Below are 25184 nucleotides of genomic sequence, written 5' to 3' on the forward strand. Positions count from 1 at the left end.
ATAATATCTCCCTACTTCTACTCAATATTTCCCTGTTTATGCATCTGAAGTTCACATTTTGTTCCCTTTAGCCATCACATCATTCTGGTAGCTCACGTTTAGATGGTTATCCACCATGATCCCTAAGACAAACTTTTCAAAAGCACCTAAGTGCTATTTTCAAATCACGTATTAATCTAGGAGCCTAAATCCCATTGACTTTCAATGACACTTAGGCTCCAATTTTAGAAAGTTCCTAAATCCTTTTGAGTCAGTGCTTTCCAACAATAGTCCATCCTATAAGTGGTACCTATGTTCTTGGTTCCTACAAACATCTCCTTGCATGTTGTTTGAGTGAGGCTAGTTGACCATGTAATGCAGATGGCTCTATAGAACTGACCTGTCGTTATTATTTATCACTCCAACAATTTTTGTCATCTGCAAACTTTAACAACAATGATTTTATATTTTTTCCAGACCACTAATAAAAGATATTGAATAGCATTGTGCCAAGCGTAAGTTTGTCTCATCCCTGTTCAAGGAAACAAATTACAGTAAGGAAATACCCGAGTCTGCCTCACTGATTTTTACTTCAGAGGGAAAACTGGCCTGCAAAGCACCAAATTCTGCTGCTACTAAGAGAAGGGGCCACACTTGCACCCCATTCTCTTCATTAGGGGCCTGGTATGAAAGCAGTTGAAGGGGAGTTGGGGCAGGCACCAAAACACCACATCCCCAATAGAGAGATCCACTGCTTCTAAGGCCTGTTGCATGGCTGCTGGTCAGAAGCTGAGTCTGGCTGCAGTGGAGTGGGGCCTATACAAGGACAGATTATGAGTGGATGATGGGCCATAACATGAATAACCACATTGCTGGATCTCTCCTCTTCAGAGGGACAGATTTAGCCCCTTATCCTATAAGGTACTGTGCACCTCCTGTGAGGTGCTGCTGAATATCCATTGATTCCAGATACTTACTCAAACCCTCAGAGAATTGGGAGCCTTAGTTTGCTAGCTCTGGTGGGAGGACTGGAGCCCCTATATGATTCTGCATGTCAGGTTTGGGGCTCATGTACTAAATAAAACATTTCTAGCATCTTATAAAGCATTGTTTAGATGATGATTGTCATTAAAAAGTGCTTATGAGATTTAATGTTGCCTGTGAAATTTGCTAGCTTGTTCCTCCCTGTGGCTGAGACCTCTCCTTACCCGTTACCAGATCCTTGCCGTTTATCATAGGTCTCTTTTCTCATATAGCCACCTCCTGAGTAAACTAAACCCATTTTTTCTGCACTGATATCACCATGCCAGTTACCAAGGCAACTTAGGCAAGGCTCCTTGGTGGTGAAGTATGGGTGGCCAGCAGTTGGTGTTGAGGGATGATTCCTGGGACATGTTACCTCACCTCTCAACTTCTTTCCTCATGGTTTCTGAACTGAGTGCCGCTCAGGTTGTAAGAACCATTAACCACAGCATTATGTTCTGGGTTTGGAGGTGGTTGGCCAAAAAGGGGGAAGGCTGGGATTCAAATAGGGTGCAATCAGGATCACTTAGGAAAGTATTGAGGGTATGCAGTGGAACCAGCTTATGCTCCTTACCAGTTCCATGTATGGGAACTGTGGGTGACCAAACATAATCTATTTTGGGGGCAATGTGGGATATCAGGAAATGGAATAGCGTTGATTAGAGTCAAAGAAGATTTGGCTAAGTAGCAGTTGCAGAAGTTTCCAGAAGCCAGAATAGAGTGTTCAGAATTCACCCCCCCCCACCCTTCAGTGCCAAGCATGACAGAGCATAGTGGTATCTTGTGTCAGGTAGTCCTTGCAAAATGATTAGGTTGAAATTTGGATTCTGGGTGGATCGAGGTACATGGTTTATCATTGGCACTTGGGAGGTAGGAGAACTCAGTCCCTTCAGGGAAAAAGATAACCAGTCAGGATTGATGGAAGGCTTAATGGTGGTACAATCTCAGCAAGAACGATTTGCTGTTTTGTACTGGTAAGCATTCAGAATTTATCTGGATAACCTGTGGGGTGACTGTAGCACTGATTGAATCTTGATATTTGGAATCCCTTGTCAACCATTTAGGAAAGGGCAGAATGGCCTCAAATTTAGCTTACAAGACCTACCTTTGCTTCTCTTGGGCGTTACAAATGGATTTTATGTTCATAAAGGTGCAAGCAAGAATTTTTCCAAGAGTTTTAGGAAGCAGGTTGTGATAACGAAACAATAAAAAAAAATGCATACATACTGGCAAAAAGAGGTTAAAAAGCAGTTGCTAAGGCAAGAATGGAGTCTGAAGAGGAATTATATAGAAAGTTGGTGGAAGATGGCACAAAATTGGTTTTTCGGTTGGCAAAAAAAGAAAAAGAGGGAATCATGAAACACAAAATATGAATAATTTTTTATGTTGTAGGATGGGAACTGTGTGATGATTAACCCTACAGAGGTGACAGAGGTATGGAAGTTGTTAAATGAGAAGAGAAAGTTACATAAGCAAGCACCGTCGACATTTATGGGGAAGCCTCAAAAATATTGATTTCTGTAGAGGAGGTAGAAGAAGCACTGAATACGACAAAAAAATGGTAAATCAGCTGGTGAAGATGGGAACTGATGATATGATCAAGACAGTTGGAGATACTAGAATAAAGTGGCTTAATGGATTATTGTGTGTTTGCTGGATTCAGGCTAAAATACCATATGACTGGAGAACAGGATTGATTGTACCTCTTTGGAAGGGCAAGGGTGATGCAAATGATTCAACCACCTATTGGGACATCACCCTGTTATGTCAGCCTCTCAAAGTCCTTGAGAGAGTTTTGGAAGCAAGGCTGAGGTGAAGGACAATATAGACAAGGACCAACGTGGCTTTGAAGGGAAGGAGTACTATAGACTCAATATTTGCAATGAGACAGAAGTTTGAAAGTAGTATAAATTGAGTGCATAATTGCTATGTAGCATTTGTTGATCTTGAGAAAGTATATGGCTTGATTCTGCAGGAGTTGGTGTTTGAGGCATTGAGAGGGACAGTAAAAGGACTTCAGGAAGTGGCAGTGATAGAGGAGCTGTATCAAGGATCCAGAGCTAAGGTGATGACAGTGTATGGAATTTCAAACAGTTTTGAGGTGACAGTGTGATTGAGACAAGTCAGTGTACTGAATCCACTTCTCTTCATCCTAGTTATGGAGTTAATGAGCAGGAAAACCAAGCCTGTGGAAACCCAGGGAAAATTAATGTATGGTGATGACTTGGCCCTTTTGGCTGACACCTTATTTACTAAATACTTTTTGATATCAGAGCGGACGTGTGTGTTTTAAGGCCATGGTTTGAAGGTAATCACAAAGAATACTGAAATTATTAAAGTAGCGGAGGTAGAAGAAGAGCTGCTGATTTGAAGTTTTAGGAGAGAAGATGAATCAGAAGACAGAATTTGTGTACTTGGGAAGCACACTTAGTGCCATCGGAGAGAGATCTGGAGAATTGAAATGAAGAATCAATGTGAATGGGCAGCAGTGAAAAAGATGGCAGGAATTCTGTGGGACTGGCAAGTAAGTAACAAACTGAAAGGAAAAATATATGCTGTGTTTGCCCATGCCTGCTCTATGGTTTGGAAATTGTGGGTCTTATGGAGATGGAAGAAAAGAAGTACAGGTAGTAGAAAATACTACTACAGGTAGTAGAAAATAATATACTGAGGAGAATGAGTGCACATGGAAGAGAAACTTGCGACTCTGTGATAGGCTGGAGAGTGCATGTTTGAAGTGGGCTGGACTTGTGATAAGAATGGGAAAAGAATGATCAGGAAGAGGACAGCAAGAAAGGACATGGAAGACTGAGGATACTATGGAAAGACCCTGTCAACAATAAGTTTGAAGAGAAACGGATTGGAACACTGATCTTCAAATCTGTGCCATGGACCAGAAGTAGTGTCAAAAAATCTCAGGAACCTCCAGCCCTGTGAAAACAGGAAAAGGAATTGAGAAGTGAAGTGTGAAAGGTGCAGCTAATCGAGCTTTTTTCTTGAAATTCATCTGTGTATGTATGGGTGTCTTCCTTCCACCAAATCCATGGCAATTCTTCACGAGTGTATTTTTTGAGAGTTTACTAGCACTAGATGGTATAAGGTGACAATTTATTTTTCGAAAATACACTCCATCGACTGAAAGTTCAGGGCTTTGAACAGGGTGGGTTTTTTTTTTTGTTTTTTCTTGCTTCGTTTTTAGCTGTTTCAACCCCACTTATAGTAAGTGGTAGGATCACAGTCTACTCTTCCATCAGTTTGCTTCTTGTGAATGACCTAGGAGTAGATCTGTTAACAATGTCACTATGAAGGTCATCTATTTATGCCAGTTTCATAAAGGCCAAACTGTGGTCTGCCAGCATGAATTACTTAATTATGTCGACCCGTCTTTTGATGGATATGAGAGTCATTCTAAACCAGTGTGTCTGAGTGTTTGTATGTGGTAGAAGAGGGGAAGTGAGGACAGGGTGGCTGCCGTAAGCACAGCATAAGTACACATAGTTTGGTTAATCAAAGAGTTCATTTCATTTCTTTTCTTTGTCACAGTTTTGCGTCCCTGATTGTCCATCTTGCCTTTTCTTCACGAAAATGAAGAAAATGATTACATGCTTCCTACTGCTGTTTGGACAAACTCTACTTTTCAGTGCCTCCGCCAGGGAGAGACATCTTCCACCAGCATTTTCAAGCCAAAGAAATGGTGCTAACCCACAAGGTACTTTACGTGGTGAGTTGTAATAAGCCTTCCTCACACTCATACTGTAGATGCATGGCTTATTGGCCAGATGCTGGCTGAGATAATTATAGTAAAAGGGAGTCTGCCATCTGCAGGGAGAAATGAGAGAGATTTTGACTTACCGGTTTGTTGTTGGGAGAAGGAGTTTGCTATCAATCAGCTAGACCGATGTAATTTATTTCTAACTGGTGTGTGTTTTCTCCAAATAAATGTGTGATATGGGACTATTGCATTGGAGAGACAACCTGTCTTACCAGTTTAGAGAGAGGATGTTTGTGAGGTCCTACTAACAGCTATCTGACCACTGCACTTTTTAGCAGTTTCCAGCTGTGTATGTGTTTGCTGGGATGAGGGAATTTGTATCAAATTTAATCAACAGCTGATGCTTGGTCTCCTATTTAGACACTCAAGGATAATCCCTTCATTTTCATCATGTTGTTTTTCTTCAGATGGTTAGAGATTTCCCCTGCTGTGCTGAAAAGCTGTGGAGGAGACTAACATTTAACTAGTTGCTGGACTGTATAGATCTGCCCAGTACATTTTTGTTGATCATGGATCCCACTTCATAAGATAGTGTTCTGGTCAGCTTCTTGGAAGTCATAAATTAGTCAGGGTCATGTTCCACTACTCACAGTCTAATTTAACTGAGTGGATGAATTGCAAATATGCCATATTAGAGAGCCATGGGAATTGACTTTACAATTAAGGTTGTATTTTGATTCTCTCTCAAAATAGGACTAAAATCCTTGTATTTTATACTTTATTAGTGAATTTAGACTCCAGATTTGGTACAATAATTCTTCAGAGGACAACTAATTTTTTCTATGTGACTTTTCAATGTTCCCTTTTGCAAAAGAAACATTTTAAACTGTTCATTCTGAAATTTTGCTCATTTTTCCCCATTGGGTTACATTAACTACATATTCACAAACTCCAACACCTCCCTCCTATGCATGATGGTAATATTGTGGATATAGGTCACTTCTGAATCTCCAGAATTAAACACAGATTTATTCCTCTAATTCATGATAACCTAACTGAATTTCACCAAATTTAGCTAATGGAATTGCTCAGATCTATTAGCTACTTCAGTTTTTTATGCTGCCAGCCTCTCTTTCCACTAGGCAGCCTTTAACTGCAACCTAAAGCCCTCATTACCCCCAATACACACATCCCCATTTATCCTTCCTACATAGTGTAGCATGACCTTAATGAATCAAGGAGGTGTGAGTGGACACTTAGAAGAAGTGTTCGGAAGCATGAGGAAGAAGTGGGTGTTGAATTTGGTTGTGGGCTGGAGTGGCAGAAGAGAAAGGAGCACCTGAGTTTTGTCAGAGTGGAGATATTTTCCAATGAGCCACCCGGAATTGTGGACTATAGACACATTTCTTGTTGAGATTGTTTCTTGTTAGCACTGATTTGTGCTTTCCAAAGTGTGTCTAACTTATGAACACCAAAGAAATACCCATATTTTATACTAGATGAAACTTTAGTACTGTCTGACTCTTACTTGTATGGGATGGAAAAACAGGGTTTTTGAAATCTAGAAACTATTAAGTGAATTTAGAGAAACAGCAGTTAGTTAAATCCTGAAATAAATGACTATATGTTGTATGGGTCACAGAGCTATTGATTCTAGGCGTGGAGCTCAATTAATTGTAATGTGAGGTAGGAACCAAAGGGTCTGATTCCAAGTTTCATGGGCTAGACCAGAAAATGCCTTGCATTTCCTCCATTAATGAATGCCTTGTAAAAGTTCCCTGAACAGGAGCTGCTATAATTTGTATCTTGCCCATGCCAAATGGCATAGTGAACCAGAGTTTCCTGAAGAAGCATAGCCCACAAAATTGCTCTGACATTTGAAAGTAGGAAGAAATGTATTTACGTAAATAATTTGATTTGTGTAAAGAATTTATCCTTACAGTATTAGGTGCTTTTAGAGGAATTAAAATATACAAAGACAAACATTTAAAAAAAAATCTAAAAAAATCCCACAAAATGAAATTAGAATCTTCTTGGACTGTTAGAATCCTTGTATGTTCTATTGATGCACTATCTTGTTGAAGATGATGGTTTATTTATTGAAGGATTAAGCTCTCTTAGGCTGACTGCATGGGAAACATTAGCTGTTATTCAAAGTTGCTATTTTTTCTTTGACTTCAGAGAAAATCGTGCTTAGGAGTCTGGCTCAATGAAACATGTTTGGTTGGGTTTTAATTTCTGTTGTTCCTTATACCTGTCTTTTTGACAGGTTGATAAATATCTAGACTTAATGAAAAACAGTAAGTATAAAATGCTGTCACATAGCCATCATAAGAAAAGACTGGTAAGTGTTTAAGAGAAGAACTTTCTTCTGATGATCCATGATACTTTGTTAGGTCTAATAGAATAGAAGAAGTGAATTTAACGAGGGTTTTAGAAGGAATGACCCTTAGTGTTTAACTTGTTTTTTGGTTTACCCTAATCTTTCTCCTACATTTCAGAGAATTTTTGTTTTGTGCCTGCTTACTTTGCTCCACTTATCTTTAAAAATTATTATTATTAATAAAATAATTTACCTTGTAAATATTTGAAATACATTTTGTTTGCAAAGGCTGAGTAGCAATAATGTTATTGGAATTAACTCTGGGGAAATTGATCCAGGCATGCTGGACTACTATAAATTGGTTTAATTTCAAGCCTCCTCTCACCTCCACCCCGCAATAAAGTTATCCTGTATTCCTAGCTATCAAACCACTTCAGTTCCAATTTACTTTCTTCATAGCACTTTTTCTTTAAAGTTTCTTACAACACAATAATTGTAACAAATATATAGTAAGTTATTGCTGAGCTGATTAAGAATAAATGTGTGTATATGCATGCATGTGTTTGTGTATATATAATAAATATAGTGAAATATTTACACTGACCTAACTTCAGAAAAGTGGCTGTTGCTGTAAAAAGTGTTATTGGTTATGTATATGAACTTCTCTCAATGTTTAAGCTATGATATATATATATATATAGAGAGAGAGAGAGAGAGAGTCATGTAAGACCTTGCAGGCTGAGGGGAGGAAGATAGGATGGCTCAGGGAACTGGTAATTATAACATATAAGTATTGTAGCAGGATGAGTAGAGCCCCATGTATTTTGCATTTGTGAAATACTCCAAAATAAAATGAAGAACTCACCCCTCGGTGGAGGCTCCTGCTGCTCCTGTCCTCCGGGGCTGGGCCTGACTCCCTGCTCTCACATTGCAACCTGGCACACGGGGTCACAGTGCTGCTCAGGTTTGGCCTGGCTCCTCCTGACAGGACCCAGTTCCCCCCTGGGATTAGTGTGGGGTTGAGGTTCAGTGGAGGAGGGAGAATACTTAAGGGGGGAGAGGGGAGGGGTCCCTGGGACTGATGAAGTCTTGGGGGGGGTGAGGTTCAATGGGAGAAGGGGAATATATAAGGGGTGATGGAGCACCCTAGGGATATAGATGTGGGGACTAGGATGGCTGCAGAAAGAAGCAGTAGGGGTTGGGAAGATTTTTGGTGTCCCATAGGCTTTGTCTCTCTGAGTGGGATGCAGAAGAGGGGGTTATTTGAGGGCTGCAGTATTGGGTAAATTTCAATGAGCTGTCTGGGGTATTGTGGGATGGGTAACTGTAGTGGGGTTGGTAAGTGTCTCAAGGTGTAGAATAATGATTAATAAAATGATGTATTATAAGTAAACAAGGTTTATATACTGTTCTTATTTATATACGGTCATTTGAGGTATTTTATTAATATAAATGTAACAAAAAGAAATAAAACAACATTTTAAAGAAATAACAAGAAAGTTCCCCAAAATAAAATGAAAAATTATAAAAACTAAGAAAAGAACAGGAGTACTTGTGGCACCTTAGAGACTAACGTTTATTTCAGCATAAGCTTTTGTGGGCTACAGCTCACTTCTAAAAAGAATTTCATGTGACCCTGAGGAAGAGAGACACAAGAAAACATGGTCCCTTATCTCCCTCATCTTGCATTTGGTCCAGAAAACTGTTTAGCATGGCCTTCTTTTCTTTTTGAGGGGAAGTGGTGTGGGACAAGAATACCCTACAAGGGCAAGGGTGTGGTAGCCCTGCGGTTAAAGTTGATATGGCTGCCCTCAGCCTCATGGCTGCGTGGCCTAAGGGTCGGTTTCAGTAGGACTCCCCTAGGCTGCAGGGCAGCATGGCCCAATGGCCAGTGTCAGTAGGAGGGGGTTTGATGGGCCGCCCCTCAAAGCAGGCAGCTGAGGTAGGAGGACCCAGGTCTTCCCTGCTCCACTGAGTCACAGCCCAGAGCCCTGGTAGTGACAAACTGGTTTGCCACTAAGTCGGCTGAGAATCCGCCTGCAACACACCGATTGCTGCAGGGACACTGGCTAGTCCCTCCCTGGGCTATTTCCTACTGTGACTCCTGCAGTTGAAGTTGGGGTGTCTTCGGCATCTCTGGGCTACTTGGGAAATGACTGCAATCTCCCTGGGCATCCGCAGATACCTGGGCGCCTGCCTGGGCCTTGGTGTATCCTGCTCCCGTGGTCCAGGATCCTGGCTGCTCCTCTGCTGGAGCCAGCAAGGTGCATCTTTCCTCCTCTGCAGTCAGCCCAGACTGAGCTAGGCTGCTCTCTTTTATATTGCAGCAGCAGCTGGAGCATGCCCAGCAGGGTTGAGGGGGGTGTGGCTTCCACTACTAAGAATGCTGCCTTAACCCCTTCTGCTCTAGTGCAGGGCAAGTACACCCCGTCACTGGAGGGTTGAGATTTTATGTATTGATATTTTCAGCCATTGACAATAAGACATTACAATTACATTCAGATCTTAATACAGAATTAACAGCATGAAGCAACTTATTATATGTTGACCATATCTTGTCATCTTGTTACCATTTTCACCCCTTTTTTCCCCCAAAATTATTTAAATACAACCTTAACATATTGGGTGTGTGGGTGGGTGTGATCATTCATATTAATTTTTGTCTTGTCTTTTTGGAGGGAAGCTGAATGTTTTCTGAGGATGGAGGGAGTCTCAAGGAAATGGAGAGAAAGGAAAACTAAGGGGGAGGAGGGATTATCATCTCCGTATATTCTTTTTGACTATCCTGTAATTATATGATTACTGTGTCTATATCAAAGCATCTAAAAGATTTCAATATTTTTATTGTACTGTTTTCCTGTGTGAATTATACTGTTACTTTTTATCCATTTTTTGTGAGTTTGTCTGGCACTGTTTTCACAAAATTTGTTAAGCCTTCCATTAATAGTCTATTAATAGTTTTTTCCAGTGACCTATGCTAGGAATTGTTGCTTGGGTCCACATATTTAAGATTGCTGCTTTTGCTATAAAGAGCAAGAATAGGAGTAGTTTGCTTATTCCCAATAGGAAACTTTTTAACAGGCCCTAACAGAAATGTCTTTAAATCCTGTTTGAGTTCTATCTTGAATTATTTTGTTTCTCTCAGGATGGTTTTCCAAATTTTTTGTACCAGCTAGAAGTCCCATATCATGTATATGAAAGAGGGTCTGGCTGTTTTGCATTTCATACAGATATCTGAGGCAATATTATATGTTTTATTATATAGAGGTAGATGAACATATGTTCTGTAAACTAAAAAGTGCTGCACTTGCACTATTTGGTTAGTAGTAAAGCCAATATTTATCATCTGCATTATCCCATTCCATTCTTTTACTTTTATTTCATATTTACAAGCTGCACTCCTTGACTTAATAGCTTTATCCAGATTGTCCTTTAAAAACATAATCATGAGGTTATACATTCTAGATATAACCTTGATTGCTGATACTTCAAACCTATGTATGACATTTCCTAATACAGATAGTTTCTTTGTTTCCTTTCTTCTCTGAAATTGTTTTCTCAGGTTGTATATAAACCCAGATTGCACATTGTCTTTCTCTCTTTTAAATACATGTGCTACATCTGTTTGTTTTTAAGATTGTCCATCCCTAAAGAAATCCTACCACTTATCATAGCAACATTTGCCCCAACATCTAAAAACTTCTTTATTCATATTGGGTTTGAAAGCACTATTATTTTTTATTTTAGATATTATTGAGATCCACTCCTTTTGTTAGGTCAAGTGCTTCACCTACACCCAATTAGTAAGTGCACTTTTAAGTAATGGGTGATATTTCATGGTCACCCGAATTTTGGGATACAAGTCCAGCATACTATTATATAATGAGATTGGGTTTGCTAGTTTCTATTTTATCTGTATCCATGGTGGATTCTCTCTGTTAGAAATCCATTCTTGTAATGGTCTAATTTGTACTGCTCTATAGCATCTGTTGGAGTCTGATAATGCCTGGCCTCCCATCTCAGTTGGACGTTTCAGCCAATCCATTTTGATTCTTGGTTTCCAATGTGACCATAGGCATCTCTGAATAGCTTTTTTAAATTTCTTAAAGATATTTTTGATAGGTGTAGAGGGAATCGTGAAAAAAGGATAAAAGATCCTGGGCAGGACATTTATTTTAATCACATTAATTCTGCCTATCACAGTCAATAGTGTGATGCTGTATAAAAAGGAAGATTACAAGTTACACTAATACAGTCACCGCTGTTACAAAATTGCAATAAATCTTGTACAAAGTATGTCATGTAAGGTACCAGTGGAAAAATTATAGACTGCTAAATATTATTATCCTTGTGTTGTCTTTGTATATGAAGTTATGAATATTTGATGTGTTTGTATCTCAAACGTTTTCTTGGGTGATGCCCCAAGACAGATTTGCATCAAGGCTAGCCAGCCTACTTGATGACCCATTAAAAACAATCAACTCTCCCAGTGAGCCCCTCCTGGAGATGTTTCAGAGAGCACTGAGGCAATGGTTCAGCAAGTCATGTAAGGACATGTGATAAGGACACGTGATCTAAGACTCCGTCTTTTGCCAATAGCTTTCCATGCACTTGAGCTGAATGTATAGAAGGAGACTGTGACATCAGTTCTTTGTCTTCAGTCCTCTTCTTCACCTCTGGACTGTGATTTTCTAACAAAAGGAAGCTGTGAACAAAGGACTGATGACCCCCAATCCCTTTGGATGATCCAGAGGGCTTTTTTGCAAGCTAGCAGATTTACCATCACTGCTATGAACCTGATCTACAGACTCTGAAATCACTTGTAATGTACATGATTCCTTTAACCATTTAATAACTTTTTCCTTTTCTTTTTTATTAATAAATTTTTAGTTATAGTTTTACTAAAGGAATTAGCTACAGTGAACTCTGTTAGAATAACCACCAGTTATGGGGGGGTGTGACTGCCTGTTTTTTGTCAGTCTGTTCTGAATTTGGCATTCTCAGCCATGACCCACACCAGGTCCAGTCACAAATGGTAATAATGTTTACCTTTCTAGGTCATTGTAAATCATTTTAATTATGGCGCAAGATAGAATGCTGCAGACATTGAAACTCCTGATCCTACAGGAATAGCCAACAACAAAAGACAGAGTACCTAAAGAGAGAATACCATTCTTTCAGACAAGAAGCGAGCTGTATATACAGAATGGCATATTCTGGGGAGGGAGAGCAGTTATTTCATCAACTTTTAGGAGTGAGATTATGCACCAAATTCATTTGTCACACCTTATAATTGAAGGTGGCTTAAAGTGAGCCAGAGAAATTATGATACTGAGCAGGAATGAATGAGCAATTACAGACATTCAAGGAAAAGTGTGATATATACAAATCTTGGGGAGCCTGTCAACTGAAAGAGACCCTGTGGCAACATGCAGTTCCAAAATGACCATTGGCAAAGGTGGGAGTGGATTTGTGTACTCTGGACATCATGTGTTCTGATAATGGACTACAGTTTGCTTTAGGAGAGTTCCAGAATTTCAGTAAGGACTGAGATTTTGATCACACATCTTCCCCGAGGTATGGTCAAAGCAATGGAAGGTGAAATCAGCAGTAAAAACTGCTAAGAAACTATTGAAAAAAGTGAGGAGTACAGAGCCTCAACCATACTTAGCACTAATAGATTACAGGAATACTCCCTCTCCAGGGCCATATTCTAGTCCAGCCTAAAGATTGATGTGCTGGAGAATGAAGATACTCTTGTTGACAAGCTGAAGGTTGTTTGAGCCTGGATAACAAGGTGCTTCACTTGGTGAACTACAGAGAAACCAACAAAAAAGACAAATGTTTTCATACAACAGATGTGGAAGAGATATGCCAGATCTGAAGCCAGATGACAAAGTGCATATCCAACCGTTAATAAAACAGGATAAATTCTGCCACAGAGCTGAAGTGGTGCAACCAGGAATCCAAAGATTATACCAAATGCAAATGGACAATGGACAGATAGTGGGGGTGAAACCATAATCTCCTCAGAAAAATAGCATCAGCTGAGGACCTTGAACTGGAAGGAGAGACAAGGTGTATGCTTTCTTGAATCAGAAGGATTCTTATAAAGAACCAGTCATAGTCAAGCTACAGTTAATGGACAGAAGGTGAAAACGGAGCTTGACAAAGAGGTAGTGGCTACAGAGTTGGGGCAACAGACCTACAAAGTTAATGCTGATGCACTCACCATCTTGACTTTGTCCCGTACCTGAGCTCTACTCAAGTCCTTCAATAGAGGGAAAATTCCTGTACTGGGGAGAATGGAAGTCAAGGTGAGGTATGAGCCCCAGAGGGCTCATCTCCCTCTCTTTGTAGTAGCTGGGGGAGGGCCAAACCTTTTTGTTTGGAATTGGCTCTCTGCCTTGAAGCTTGGCTGGAAAAGACTCCTGGGACCTTTGTATCACATGAGTGCAGGATCAATGAATGATCTGTTGAAAAAACATGGGCAAGTATTTGGAGAGGAGCTGAGAGAACTCCAGGATCTTAGGGTGAAAACACTTGTAGATCTCACTTCACGCCCTCAATTTTGCAAGGTCTGCCCTGTTCCTTTTGATCTACAAGCCAGGGTAGAAATGGAACTTGGGGTTTAGAGACTGCAGGCATTATCTGTCCAGTGAAATTTTCTGAATGGGCTGTTCTGGAAGTGCCAGTAGTGAAAGCTGATGGCTTCATACATCTATGCTGTGATTACAAACAAACTGCAAACCAGGCTACCTGCTTGGAGCACTACCCTTTCATTGCATAGAAGAGTCTTATCAAGCTAGATATGTTGCATGCTTACCAATAGTCCTGGATGAAGACTCACAGAATGTGGTCACTATCAATACACATAAAAGACTCTCTATAGGTACGCCTTCTTAGCATTCGGGATTTCCTCTGTTTATGCTATCTTCCAAAGAGTTATGGAAGGATTATTGGCTGGATTGCATCATGTTGTGGTATACCTAAATGATGTTCTCATGACGGGAGAGACAGAAGTGGAGCATTTACGGAACCTAGATGAAGTCCTACAAAGGTTAAGGGAAGCTGGGTTGCAACTCAAGTGCTCAAAGCATGTTTTCATGGCCAAGAATGTGATCTGTTTAGGAAATGGTGTTTTGGGGAAAAGACTGCGAACACTAGAAGAGAAGGTTAAAGCCATCAAAGAAGCTCTGGTTCCAGAAAATGTTAGTGGAGCTTGTGGCGTAGGTTTGCCTTTTAAACTCTTACAGATGATTCCTAGCAAATCAGTCAATGTGGTTTGCCCCTCTTCATGCTAAATAAAGGGGTAGTGTGGCATTGAGGTAAGGAACAGAGATCACTGTCAAAGAAACCAAAGAGCTTCTAAAGTCAGCCAAACTCCTGGTGTATTTTAACTTAAAACTGTGCTGGTTACTTGCTTTCACTGAATGGAAGATGGGACTGACAGGGTAGTCTTCTGTGCCTCACACTCATTATTTTTGCCAGTTAGATAAGAAAAGGTTGCCTATTATCTTTGCTGTCAGGAAGTTCCATCAATATCTATATGGGCAACAATTAACTATAATAACTGACCATAAGTCATTTTTAGGACTTCTGAGGGAGGTCCCAGCTATTACCCTTTTGACTTCTGCACACGTGCAACATTGGGCATTATTGCTAACAGCCTGCCAATATCAGCTTATCTATAAGCCTGGACCAGCAATTACTAATGTGGATGGCCTCATTCAGCTGCCAATGAGCAGAGCACCAGAAGACATTCCTGCACCTCAAGAAGTGGTGCTAGCTCTAGACAGCGTAGAAGAAGCTCCACTAACAAATAAGCAGATCACTCAGTGGACTGAGACCCTGTTCTGTACTAGGTCTCTCATTTTGTACAGCAAGGATGGCCCAAGTTGATGGTATCTGCAGACATATGTCCTTATTTTCATAGGTGTTGGGAACTAAGTCTCCAAAGAAGAGTTCTCCTCTGGGGATCTTGAGTCATAATATCTCTCCAGACAAGAAAGTTAATACTGGAGGAACTGCATGGAACTCAGCTTGAGATGACCTGATGAAAACTGGCCAGAAGGTACGTATGGTGACCAAGCTTGAAGAGAGAGAGAGGGAGAGAAAGCATTCAGTACTGGCCAGTGCCACAGGCCAACAGTTAAGGAAATTGCCTTCCATAGCAGACTTTATTAGCAAGGGAATGGCCATAAAGGCCTTGCATCCGACTACAGATTGACTATGCTGGTCCCTTCACTGGGTCAATATTGCTTGTTATGGTGGATGCACATTCTAAGTGGATGGAAGTCATTCTGGTCAGAGTAGCTACCTCATCTGTAACTATTGAGGAGCTTCCTTTTTGGTTTAGTGCACATAGACTGCCTGACACTTGTGTCTTTACCAGTGATTTATTTGAGGCCTTCTTGAGGTGACTGGGATCAAACACATAACATCTGCTCCCTACCACCCATCTACAAACAGATTGATATAGAGTGTCGTTCAGTCCTTTAAAAATAGACTCTGCAAGGTTACTGAGAGGTTGCTGTAGACCAGGCTGTCTCAGTTCTTGTGCAATTATAGAACAACCCCTCATACCACAGCAGGGGGTATACGTACCAAGTGGAGTTTCTTGAAACCTTATCTGGAGAAACAAGTGTATCAACATCAAGAAAATATGAAACACAATCATGACCGTCAACAGGTTACTTGCTTTTTGTCTCCTGGAGTATTTGTTTAGATTTGCAGCTTTGTGGGAATGCCCAAGTGACTGCCTTGTATGATTGTAAAAGTTACAGATCTGCTTTCCTGTCAGGTTGCTGTAGTACATTCCCTTGGGAGATGTCATATAAATTATCTGTTTACCTGAGGGGGAAGTCAGGTTCAATGGACTTGGGTAATGGATGCTACTGTTCCTATGATTCATCCAAGTTCAGGGTTGGGGGAAGCAGACAGTCTGCTCCTTTTGGAGCAGGTACTGGAGTGGACCTCTTAGTACTGGGGTGCTTGTGGAATTTCCTCCTCTCCTGGCTATGCTCGGAATATCTGCTCCAATCCGCCACCTCTGCATGAAACAACACAAACCCCCTGTTCGCTTGAACCTGTAGATAGAGTGTTGTGGGGGGGGAGGAGAGGGGGCAGAGTGACTTGGGGCAGAATAATCCCCTTTTCCCTTTTTTGCACACGAGGTCAGGTAGTCTTCTCTGCACTTCTAGTTAGAGTTCCAGTTGTTATACTGAGCTGTTGATTTTCCTATCAATGAACGTTTGTTGAACTTGGAGGGGGAGGGAAGTTGTATCCTGGGGGTTCAGGAGCATTATTCATAGGATAGTCCATAAACATGTGTTCTGGGGTGAGGAGTTTTGCCTGGTCCCTGGAGGCCATTTTGGAAGTTAATAAAGAAGCAGTTGTAGAGGAGAGCAGACCTGGTGTGGTATCCTTCCTACATACCCTATGCAACTGTAACAGGCACCAACAGCGTCACTGGTCCTGATGAATGTAGGTGCAAAGTGATCTTTAAAGTAGCTGGGAGTCAGCCCAGTAAGAATTTTAATAGATAGTGTAATATTGTTTTTAGGAAACTAAAGTGAAATAGATTATTTATAATACTCCATATGGAAGCAGATTTGACAATACAGTTCAAGGGGCAAAATGTCCTATCAGAAACTAGTTAATTTCATTTACGGAAAGGTAAAGAACAATATAACCGAAACAGAGGACCTCTGCGACCAGATTGAGAGAACCAGCTAACAGCTATATAAATACTCCATTGTTATCTTTTATTCTACAAAACAACAAATTGATATTTTTTTCAGAGAAAGTGGTTTGTTTTCTAGATAGATATCTGCTCTGGTAGAGTCCACATGTATTTCATATGACATGAGCATATCAGTTTCTGGGAGCTATAGTCTGAATGCATTTGGGTAATTGAGTTTTGCAATCCAGTGGCAGGTCAGGGTAATGACAGTCATTGTGTTTCTTAGGAATATAAATTATATATCTATCTGTTTCTGAGGGTAAGTATATAAATGAGGGAAATGTTCATTTAGGGAACATTGTGTGTAGTGGTATGTGTAGCAATGGAACGTAACTGCTAGATTTAACTGCAACTGTGTGGGACTGAAACAGAGAGAGGGAGGAGGCCTAAAAAAAGAAATGTACTTGGACTCTGTCCAGCAAAAACAGCAGTTACTCAAATTTGCATGTCTGTGTTGAATTATATTTTGCAACTAAAGACATAATGATTTGCCCCTTGGTTATATATGTGGTTCCCTTAATAACATGAATGGAAATAATACGATGCATATGGAGTGATTACTGCATTTGTGATTCATTCACTCTAGGCAGTCAAGCAACACAAGATTATTCTAAAAATCCATTCTGTCCCGTTTAATTTTTATACTTGTGTTTGTGAGTGTGTTCTGTGTGAATTTTTGCTCACAAAAGATGTCAGATTAATACCCCGGATTAAATTAGTCTATCCATAGACAGAACGAAAAAGACAGTGACAGGGAGACTTTCCACGTGCCTTGCTATTGTGACACCCACCTGACATGGAGGCACCTGCTCTAGGAGTGAGAGGGCCGTTCAGTCTCCATTCCCATTCAATTCTTCACATTTCGGCTGAGACTGCTAACAAGGTAGCCAAATAGTGCCAGTTGTGGTGGTGATATTATGGTCCACTTATCCACTAGGGGCTAGACTCAGACCTACAAACTGTGAACATGGACCACTGAGCATTATCAGATGGTGATAGCTTTGATCGCTACTTACCTGGGCTGATTTGAAACAGTAATACTGAAGTGCTCTACTTTACCCAAACTCTCACTTCTAATTAACAAGTTCTGTTCTCGCTGACTTTCAACTTTTGTTTGCCTGTGATGGTTTGTGTTCTAAGTAGAGATGGGCCTAAATTTCAAAGCTCTAATCTGAATCCTCCACAGATCAAATATGTTTCTGGGATTTTGGTCTGCTTTGGACTAGGGCTGTCAATTAATCCCAGTTAACTCATGCGATTAACTCCAAAAAAAAATAATCACAATTAAAAAAACTAATTGTGATTTAATCACAATTTTAACCGCACTGTTAAACAGTAGAATGCCAATTGAAATTTATTGAATATGTTGGATGGTTTTTCTACATTTTCATATATATTGTATTCTGTGTTGTAATTGAAATCAATGTGTATATTTTTATTACAAATATTTGCACTGTAAAACTGATAAACAAAAGAAATAGTAGTTTTCAATTCACATCATACAAGTATAGTAGTGAGTACTAGTATTTTTCAATTCACATCATACAAGTATAGTAGTGAGTACTTTGTTGTGAAAGTGCAATTTACAAATGTAGATTTTTCTTTTGTTACATAACTGCACTCAAAAACAAAACAATGTAAAACTTTAGAGCCTACGGCCCCACTCAGTCCTACTTCTTGTTCAGCCAATCGCTAAGACAAACAAGTTTGTTTATATTTACAGGAGATAGTGCTGCCCTCTTCTTAATTACAATGTCACCAGAAAGTGAGAACAGGCATTTGCATGGGACTTTTGTAGCCAGCATTGCAAGGTATTTATGTGCCAGATATGCTAAACATTCGTGTGCCCTTTCATGCTTCAGCCACCACCATTCCAGAGGACATGCTTCCATGCTAATGATGCTCGTTAAAAAAATAATGCATTAATTAAATTCGTGACTGAACTCCTTGGGGGAGAATTGTATGTCCCCTGCTCTGTTTTACCCACATTCTGCCATATATTTCCTGTTATAGCAGTCTTGGATGGTGACCCAGCACATGTTCATTTTAAGAACACTCACTGCGGATTTCACAAAACGCAAAGAAGGTACAAATGTGATATTTCTAAAGATAGCTACAGCACTCAACCCAAGTTTTAAGAATCAGAAGTGCCTTCCAAAATCTGAGAGGGACGAGGTGTGGAGCATGCTTTCAGAGGTCTTAAAAGAGCAACACTCCAATGCGGAAACTACAGAACCCGAACCACCAAAAAAGAAAATCATCCTTCTGCGGATGGCATCTGACTCAGATGATGAAAATGAACATGCAATGGTCTGCACTGTTATTGCGCAGAACCCGTTATCAGCATGGACACGTATTCTGGAATGGTGGTTGAAGCATAAAGGGACATATGAATCTTTAGTGCATCTGGCACATAAATATCTTGCGACGCAGGCTACAACAGTGCCATGTGAATGCCTATTCTCACTTTCAGGTGACATAAACAAGAAGCGGGCAGCCTTATCTCCTGTAAATGTAAACAAACTTGTTTGAGCGATTGTCTGAACAAGAAGTAGGACTGAGTGGACTTGTAGGCTCTAAAATTTTACATTGTTTTATTTTTTTAATGCAGTATTTTTTGTACATAATTCTACATTTTTAATTTCAACTTTCACAATAGAGATTGCACTATAGTACTTATATTAGGTGAATTTACAAATACTATTTCTTTTGTTTTTTTACATTGCAAATACTTGTAATAAAAAATAAATATAAAGTGAGCACTGTACACTTTGTAGTCTGTGTTGTAATTGAAATCAATATATTTGAAAATGTAGAAAACATCCACAAATATTTTAAATAAATGGTATACCACTATTGTTTAGCAGTGCAATTCATCGTGATCAATTTTTTTTTAATCTGTGTTTTATTTTGATTGATTTTTTTTATTGCTTGATAGCCCAACTTTGGACAATCTCTTTTCACATTTAACACTAACATAGTTTACAAATTGTTGTGTTTTAGATTTTACTGGTTATTTTTAAGTCATGCATCAAACAGAACTGGCCTCTTTCCAGCAGATAGTTACCAATACAATAACCATTGTGACACTGGGAGTGACATGTTCTGTTAGTGGTACAATAAAAGCAAGTTATGTTTTTGTCCAGTTTTTTTCTGAAAGCTGTCCTAATTCTATCCATAATGTTTCTCTGATACACTGCTATTTCTCTAGCTATCTTTATTTAAATAGAGATTGTAATTCACTAAAGGAACATCTGTTTCTAGAGACGGTGCTATAAATCGTGTACCAAACTGCAAAAAGTTTTTGTCATTTTTAAATTGTGAATTCTCTACTTCAGGGGGTTGGCAGCTTTCGGCACATGGTCCATCAGAGTAATCTGCTGGTGGGTCACGAGACATTTTGTTTACGTTAATCATCCACAGGCACGCCCACCTCCTGCAGCTCCCAGTGGCTGTGGTTTGCCATTCTCAGCCAATGGGAGCTGCAGGAAGCAGCACAGGCCTCAGGGACATGCTGGCCGCTGCTTCCTGCACGCCCACCCCCTGCAGCTCCCATTGGTCGTGAACAGCGAATGATGGTCACTGGGAGTTGGGGGGGGGGGCATGCCTACAGACAGTCAGTATAAAGAAACTGTCTCGCAACCCGCCAGCGGATTACCCTGATAGGCTGCGTGCCAAAGTTTGCCGACCCCTACTCTACTTGAACTGCTTGTTTGAAAAAACACAACCACCAAACTACTGTTATGTACTATATCTGTTTGGAACACAGTCTGCTTTGACAAAAGCTTATGCTCAAATAAAATTGTTAGTCTCTAAGGTGCCACAAGGACTCCTCATTGTTTTTGCTGATACAGACTAAAATGGCTACCACTGTGAACTCTAAAATTAAAAACTCCACTTTCTCTGTGTGTGTGTGTTTGTTCATACAGAATACTAAACCTGTTATGCATATTTTCCCTGTAGGGGAAGGTCAAGCCAAAAAAGAATATGAAACATCCAAAAATGTAGCATTCCTGGCTCCAGTGTGAGCTCTTCAATTTACCAACTGAAAAACTGCAGATGTGCAAAATGATTGTGAAAATACTGTAAGTAGCATTTTTCAGGGGACTCTGAGAAACTGCTTCACTTTACAAGGAGGAGTGGGTAAGCAGAAAAGTGGTCTTGTGAGCAAAGAGAGGAGAAACATTGCTTTGAAAGCTCATGTTATTGTTTCCAAAGGAATTTATGGCAACCAGAAAAGACAGCTCCTGAAATGAGAGAATGTGTTCCCTCTGGATACAAGTAATCCCTTTAATGATTAATGTTGAGATGACTGACAGCTTACAATGTATAGGAAACTTCCATTGGTATACAGAGTCATTAATTCACATTTTAAAAGAAGGTTGTTAGATACCTTTTAAAATATTTTAATATTGTATCCTGAGAGAACAGTACAAACTCACTAAAGTTTTATATTGTTTTTTGTTGAATTTTCCAACCAAGTCCTCCAAAAGCTATTTATTTTTTTAAACCTGGCCTTTCTCAGCTATAATTATTTCCATATGCCCAGTATGATGCCATAGGAAGGCTGAGAAGTAGGCCACATAGATGTTTCAGGCCTGTGAGAAGAAAGAAATTAAGAATCCCCTCTATACACACACGTTATTTTATGTTCATGTTTTTGTTATGGTTTGTTAAATGGGCAGGAGGAGGAAGCAAAGAAGGGAAAATGCTCCCAAACTGTGCATAGAAACTGGATTAAATGTTGAAGTAGTTGTGCTCCTGCACAATAGCACTTCCCTGTGTTTGCTCAGGAAATTGATTCTTTAGGGTACGTCTACACTACGGGATTATTCCGATTTTACATAAACCGGTTTTGTAAAACAGATTGTATAAAGTTGAGTGCACGCAGCCACACTAAGCACATTAATTCAAGTATCAGAGGGTAGCCGTGTTAGTCTGGATCTGTAAAAGCAGCAAAGAATCCTGTGGCACCTTATAGACTAACAGACGTTTTGGAGCATGAGCTTTCGTGGGTGAATACCCACTTCCTCAGATGCATGTAATGGAAATATCCAGGGGCAGGTATATATATGTGTGCTAGCAAGCAAGCTAGAGATAACGAGGTCAGTTCAATCAGGGAGGATGAGGCCCTGTTCTAGCAGTTGAGGTGTGAAAACCAAGAGAGGAGAAACTGGTTCTGTAATTGGCAAGCCGTTCACAGTCTTTGTTCAATCCTGAGCTGATGGTGTCAAATTTGCAGGTGAACTGAAGCTCAGCAGTTTCTCTTTGAAGTCTGGTCCTGAAGTTTTTTTGCTGCAGGATGGCCACCTTAAGGTCTGCTATAGTGTGGCCAGGGAGGTTGAAGTGCTCTCCTACAGGTTTTTGTATATTGCCATTCCTAATGTCTGATTTGTGTCCATTTATCCTTTTCCGTAGAGACTGTCCAGTTTGGCCGATGTACATAGCAGAGGGGCATTGCTGGCATATGATGGCGTATATTACATTGGTGGATGTGCAGGTGAATGAACCAGTGATGGTGTGGCTGATCTGGTTAGGTCCTGTGATGGTGTCGCTGGTGTAGATATGTGGGCAGAGTTGGCATCGAGGTTTGTTGCATGGATTGGTTCCTGAGCTAGAGTTATTATGGTGTGGTGTGCAGTTACTGGTGAGAATATGTTTCAGGTTGGCAGGTTGTCTGTGGGCAAGGATTGGCCTGCCACCCACGGCCTGTGAAAGTGTGGGATCATTGTCCAGGATGGGTTGTAGATCCTTGATGATGCGTTGGAGGGGTTTTAGCTGGGGGCTGTATGTGATGGCCAGTGGAGTCCTGTTGGTTTCTCTCTTGGGTTTGTCTTGCAGTAGGAGGCTTCTGGGTACACGTCTGGCTCTGTTGATCTGTTTCCTTATTTCCTCGTGCGGGTATTGTAGTTTTGAGAATGCTTGGTGGAGATTTTGTAGGTGTTGGTCTCTGTCTGAGGGGTCAGAGCAGATGCGGTTGTACCTCAGTGCTTGGCTGTAGACAATGGATCATGTGATGTGCCCGGGATGGAAGCTGGAGGCATGAAGGTAGGCATAGCGGTCGGTGGGTTTTCGATATAGGGTGGTGTTAATGTGACCATCACTTATTTGCACCGTGGTGTCAAGAAAGTGGACCTCCCGTGTAGATTGGTCCAGGCTGAGGTTGATGGTGGGGTGGAAGCTGTTGAAATCATATTGGAATTTTTCCAGAGTCTCCTTCCCATGGGTCCAGATGATGAAGATGTCATCAATGTAGCGTAGATAGAGAAGGGGTGTGAGTGGACGAGAGCTGAGGAAGCGTTGTTCCAGGTCGGCCATGAAGATATTGGCATATTGTGGGGCCATGCGGGTGCCCATAGCAGTGCCACTGATCTGGAGATATATATTGTCATCAAATTTGAAATAGTTGTGTGTAAGTATAAAGGCACAGAGCTCAGCAGCCAGTTGTGCTGTGGCATCATCAGGGATAGTGTTCCTGACAGCTTGTATTCCATCTGTGTGTGGGATGTTAGTGTAGAGAGCCTCTACATCCATGGTGGCTAGGATGGTGTTTTCTGGGAGGTCACCAATGCATTGTAGTTTCCTCAGGAAATCAGTGGTGTCGCGGAGATAGCTGGGAGTGCTGGTGGCATAGGGTCTGAGTAGAGAGTCCATATATCCAGACAGTCCTTCAGTGAGAGTGCCAATGCCCGAGATGATGGGGCGTCCAGGATTTCCGGGTTTGTGGATCTTGGGTAGTAGATAGAATAACCCTGGTCGGGGCTCTAGGGGTATGTTGATTTCTTCTGGTGTTAGTGTAGGGAGTGTCCTGAGTAGATGCTGTAGTTTCTTAGTGTATTCCTCAGTGGGATCTGAGGGAAGTGGCCTGTAGAATTTGGTATTGGAGAGTTGTCTGGCTGCCTCCTTTTGATAGTCAGACCTGTTCAGGAAGACAACGGCACCTCCTTTATCAGCCTCTTTGATGATAATGTCAGGGTGGTTTCTGAGGCTGTGGATGGCATTGCGTTCTGCACGACTTAGGTTGTGAGGCAAGCTATGTTGTTGTTCCACGATTTCTGCCTGTGCACGCCAGCGGAAGCATTCAATGTATAGGTCCAGGCTGTCATTTCGACCCTCAGGAGGAGTCCATGTGGAGTTCTTTTTCTTGTGCTGTTGGTGGGAGGGCACCCGTGTATCAATGCACTGTTCAGTGTTGTCCTGGAAGTATTCTTTGAGTCGGAGATGGCGAAAGTAGGCTTCCAGATCGCCACAGAACTGTATCATGTTGGTGGGGGTGGCAGGGCAGAAAGAGAGTCCCCGAGATAGGACAGACTTTTCTTCTGGGCTGAGTGTGTAGTTGGATAGATTGACGATATTGCTGGGTGGGTTAGGGGTACCACTGTTGATTCAGTGGTGTGCGTCCATGGTCCGAGGCTAGCGTCGATTTCCGGAGCGTTGCACTGTGGGTAGCTATTCTGTAGCTATCCGATAGTTCCCGTAGTCTCCCCTACCCCTTGGAATTCTGGGTTGAGATCCCAGTGCCTGATGGGGCAAAAATCATTGTCGCAGGTGGTTCTGGGTAAACGTTGTCACTCATTCCTTCCTCCGGGAAAACAATGTCAGACAATCATTTCGCTCCTTTTTTCCCTGGATTGCCCTGGCAGACGCCATAGCACGGCAACCATGGAGCCCGTTCAGCTTTTTTTTTTTTTACTGTCACCGTATGTGTACTGGATACCGCTAACAGAGGCGTTACTGCAGCGCTACACAGCAGCATTTGTTTGCTTTTGCATGACAGCAGAGATGGTTATCAGTTGTTCTGTACCGTCTGCTGCCATTGTAAATTGGCAGTAAAATGACGGTTATCTGTCGGTCTGTACTGTCTGCTGCTATCATGGGTGCCCCTGGCTGAGGTCGGCCGGAGGCACAAAGGCAAAACTGAGAATGACTCCCCGAGTCAATCCCTCCTTTTTGGTTTCTAAAAATAGTCAGTCCTGCCTAGAATATGGGGCAAGTGTACTAGAGAACCAGTGTATCAGAGAGCACAGCCACTCCGTGTCAGATCCTGCAGAAATGATGAGCTGCATGCCATTCACGGGGGGTGCCCCTGCAACAACCCCACCCGTTGCTTCCCTCCTCCCCCAACCTTCCTGGGCTACCGTGGCAGTGTCCCCCCCATTTATGTCATGAAGTTATAAAGAATGCAGGAATAACAAACAGTGACTTGTTAGTGAGATAAAATGAGGGGGAGGCAGCCTCCCGCTGCTAAGACAGTCCAGGCAGAACATTAAGCGGTGCAAGGGAGAGGAGCCCAGCATCCCGCTGCTATGATAGTCCAGGCAGTACAGAATCTTTTCTTTACACAGGAAAGGGAGGGGGCTGATGGAGCTCAGCCCCCAGTTGCTATGATGAGGACGGTTACC

General features: G+C 41.3%; 2 protein-coding genes across 11 annotated transcripts in view; one reads left to right on the forward strand and one right to left on the reverse strand.

The window, feature by feature from the left end:
• Nucleotides 1–25184, reverse strand: part of NIPAL2 (NIPA like domain containing 2) — a 434384-nt gene that overhangs the window by 90510 nt on the left and 318690 nt on the right. The gene's annotated exons all lie outside the window — the stretch shown is intronic.
• MATN2 (matrilin 2) overlaps nt 1–25184 on the forward strand; it is a 123502-nt gene that overhangs the window by 7664 nt on the left and 90654 nt on the right. For 9 of the 10 annotated variants that reach the window (XM_050940647.1, XM_050940649.1, XM_050940639.1 and 6 more), the window contains exon 2: nt 4546–4723. In XM_050940647.1, the coding sequence (XP_050796604.1) occupies nt 4588–4723 (136 nt within the window). In that variant the 5' untranslated portion in view covers nt 4546–4587. The remainder of the gene's footprint in view (nt 1–4545; nt 4724–25184) is intronic. The other variant, XM_050940642.1, reaches the window with a different exon arrangement.

The sequence above is a fragment of the Gopherus flavomarginatus genome, chromosome 2 (genome assembly GCF_025201925.1).
Source record: "Gopherus flavomarginatus isolate rGopFla2 chromosome 2, rGopFla2.mat.asm, whole genome shotgun sequence".
Classification (NCBI taxonomy): Eukaryota; Metazoa; Chordata; order Testudines; family Testudinidae; genus Gopherus; species Gopherus flavomarginatus.